Consider the following 3,282-nt stretch of genomic DNA (forward strand, 5'->3'; position numbering starts at 1 on the left):
ACTGAATATGCACCAAAAGACTACCAAGATCCACCCCCAGCACCCTTAATTGATCCTGAAGAGTTAGGAAAATGGTCATTTTACAGAGCCATAATTGCTGAATTCATAGCTACTCTTTTATTTCTCTACATAACTGTCCTGACTGTTATTGGGTACAAAAGCCAGAATTCTACTGACCAATGTGGTGGTGTTGGTATTCTTGGAATTGCCGCCAGCACCCTTAATTTAACCTGAAGAGTTAGGAAAATGTTCATTTTACAGAGCCATAATTGCTGAATTCATAGCTACTCTTTTATTTCTCTACATAACTGTCCTCACTGTTATTGGATACAACAGTCAGAATTCCACTGATCAATGTGGTGGTGTTGGTATTCTTGGAATTGCCGCCAGCACCCTTAATTTAACCTGAAGAGTTAGGAAAATGTTCATTTTACAGAGCCATAATTGCTGAATTCATAGCTACTCTTTTATTTCTCTACATAACTGTCCTCACTGTTATTGGATACAACAGTCAGAATTCCACTGATCAATGTGGTGGTGTTGGTATTCTTGGAATTGCCGCCAGCACCCTTAATTTAACCTGAAGAGTTAGGAAAATGTTCATTTTACAGAGCCATAATTGCTGAATTCATAGCTACTCTTTTATTTCTCTACATAACTGTCCTGACTGTTATTGGGTACAAAAGCCAGAATTCTACTGACCAATGTGGTGGTGTTGGTATTCTTGGAATTGCTTGGGCATTTGGGGGTATGATTTTTGTACTTGTTTATTGTACTGCTGGTATTTCTGGTGGACACATTAACCCTGCTGTTACATTCGGCCTTTTCTTGGCCCGAAAAGTATCGTTGGTTCGGGCCATAATGTACATTGTAGCTCAGTGTTTAGGAGCCATTTGTGGTTGTGGATTGGTTAAATGTTTTCAAAAAGCTTATTATGTTAAATATGGTGGTGGTGCTAATATGTTGAATGATGGATATAGTACTGGTACCGGTTTGGGGGCAGAGATTATTGGAACTTTCGTTCTTGTTTACACTGTTTTTGCTGCTACTGATCCTAAGAGGAATGCCAGAGACTCACACGTTCCTGTAAGTATAATTTTGTCATGTAAAGTTTAATGATGATCCGTTAAATTAACCTTCAATTCTGATAATTGAAGGTACTGGCGCCACTTCCAATTGGATTTGCGGTGTTTATGGTTCACTTGGCTACAATTCCTGTTACTGGAACTGGTATTAATCCTGCTAGGAGTTTTGGAGCTGCTGTTATTTATGGACATCACAAAGCTTGGAATGACCAAGTAAGTAAATTTATGAGTTTTTTTTTTGTTAATTTTTGAAATAGTATATTTTGGTTGATTAATTGAATTTTGGTTGTTAAATTGTAACAGTGGATATTTTGGGTTGGACCATTTATTGGTGCTGCAATTGCTGCATTTTATCATCAGTTTATTTTGAGGGCTGGAGCTGTGAAAGCACTTGGTTCATTCAGGAGCAATGCCTAAAAATTATCATCAAGAATTGAAAATTGTATAAAAGTATTTGAGAAGAAAAATCTCTTTAAATTATGCTTTTTATGTTATTAGAGTTGTTTTGGCTGTTTGGCATTTGTTTTTAGATTTGCTAAACAATGTCACTACTACTTTTTTTATTTTCCTTTTTTTGTGTGAGTGCTTCTGTAATTTTCACTATGCTTGTTTTGAGCATCCAACTAATGGAATTATGAACAAGGCTTTATCCTTATATCTTTTGGTCTCTCTGTTATAACTGATAAAGAAATGAATCTTGAGTCTAACTCAGTTCCAAAATTTATTTTAAGAGAGGATAATTGTTCATGAGTTATTATATAAAGAGACCACATATTCTTTTTTTTCATTTTGATTCGAGACCCTTTAATACCTATTTCAATGGACATGTGGAGCCTGAACATTTTAATATGAGGCCCAACATAAAAAAACAAGATTGAAATGAGTTTAATAGCATGATAAAGAAATACATAGTGAGTCTAATTCAATTCGAAAAATTAGTTCAAGATCATATAAAAAAAGTTACTCATCCCTTTTCATTTGCTGTAACTCTTCTACAGTGACTTTGTTTTGTTCAAACTAAAATAGTATTGTATGATTCTGAAGATCTTTGCGTTCCCTAAATGTCAATTGTAAACAACATTTCTAAGTAAGCAACTACTACGAAAATATATTACGTAACATTGTACAGATTTATAACAATGTAGAAAAATTGATTTAATTATCTAGGTTAGGGGTGTGCATAGCTGAGTTGATTTGGATTTTCCAAATATCAAATTAAACTATTTGTGTTGGATTTTTAAATTTATAAACAAACCAAACTAATAAAATTCAAGTTTTTTCGGATTTTTCCGGTAAAGTATTTATACATACATATAATTAACTTGTATTCTAAATATTTCTTTAGTCCTATCAAAATATAACCATCTAAGGTGTTTCTTAAGAAAATAACACAAAACATGAGATGAGTGATGACACTAAATATTCAACAAAACAATAATAATGAAATCGCATAAAATACATATTGCAAATTAATAAGTCATAATAAAAATGATCATAATTATAATTTAAAAGTACCAAATTGTTCTAAAATAAATCTATTAAGTGTTAATTACATGGTTAAACATTAAAGAAAAATTAAAATTAAGTTATATATTTTAAATGTCTAAACCAATATAAAATTAAAGAACAAATACTCAACATTATCGTCATTCTTAGTGTTGAGTTACAGTAATATTTTTTATTAGCATTAGTATTGATTTGATTTGAATTTGAGCTTTATTAGAGTTATTAATATCAATGGACTATAACCTTCATTAGACCAATTAAAATTCTATGTCTCAAAAACTTGTAAAAATATGTTAAAAATAACTTACAAATCTGTGATAAGTATAGTAACTAAACCCTTACTATCAACGTTGATGATAGTTACACGCTTTCATAACTATAAACTCTAGCCCATAAATAACTTCTCATTGAGATCCCAAAAATCACTAGTATATTTTTTTTAATTTCTTATTTGATAATCGATATTCATATTAGAGTCGAATTAAATTTAAATTTGTACTGAGAAGTCGTACATTAGGGAGATAAAGTGACTCCATATCTAAAAGGACTCAAACCTAAAAATCTGATCTGGATTAAGGGCAAAAAATACTAACCACTGTACTATATAACCCTTATGTTTATATAATAGCATAATTTGAACGTCGGTAATAATATAGGAATCTTTCCAAATTTAGGTAAAATTCGTTGAACA

General features: G+C 31.4%; 1 protein-coding gene across 1 annotated transcript in view; it reads left to right on the forward strand.

Moving 5' to 3' along the window:
- Positions 1 to 1,627, forward strand: part of LOC102587816 (aquaporin PIP2-1-like) — a 3,713-nt gene extending 2,086 nt beyond the window's left edge. The window contains exons 2-3 of the mRNA XM_015305194.1: positions 1,158 to 1,298; positions 1,389 to 1,627. Of these exons, the coding sequence (XP_015160680.1) occupies positions 1,158 to 1,298; positions 1,389 to 1,502 (255 nt within the window). The 3' untranslated portion in view covers positions 1,503 to 1,627. The remainder of the gene's footprint in view (positions 1 to 1,157; positions 1,299 to 1,388) is intronic.
- The last annotated feature ends 1,655 nt before the right edge of the window (positions 1,628 to 3,282 follow it).

Source organism: Solanum tuberosum, unplaced genomic scaffold (genome assembly GCF_000226075.1).
Source record: "Solanum tuberosum cultivar DM 1-3 516 R44 unplaced genomic scaffold, SolTub_3.0 scf00714, whole genome shotgun sequence".
NCBI lineage: Eukaryota > Viridiplantae > Streptophyta > Magnoliopsida > Solanales > Solanaceae > Solanum > Solanum tuberosum.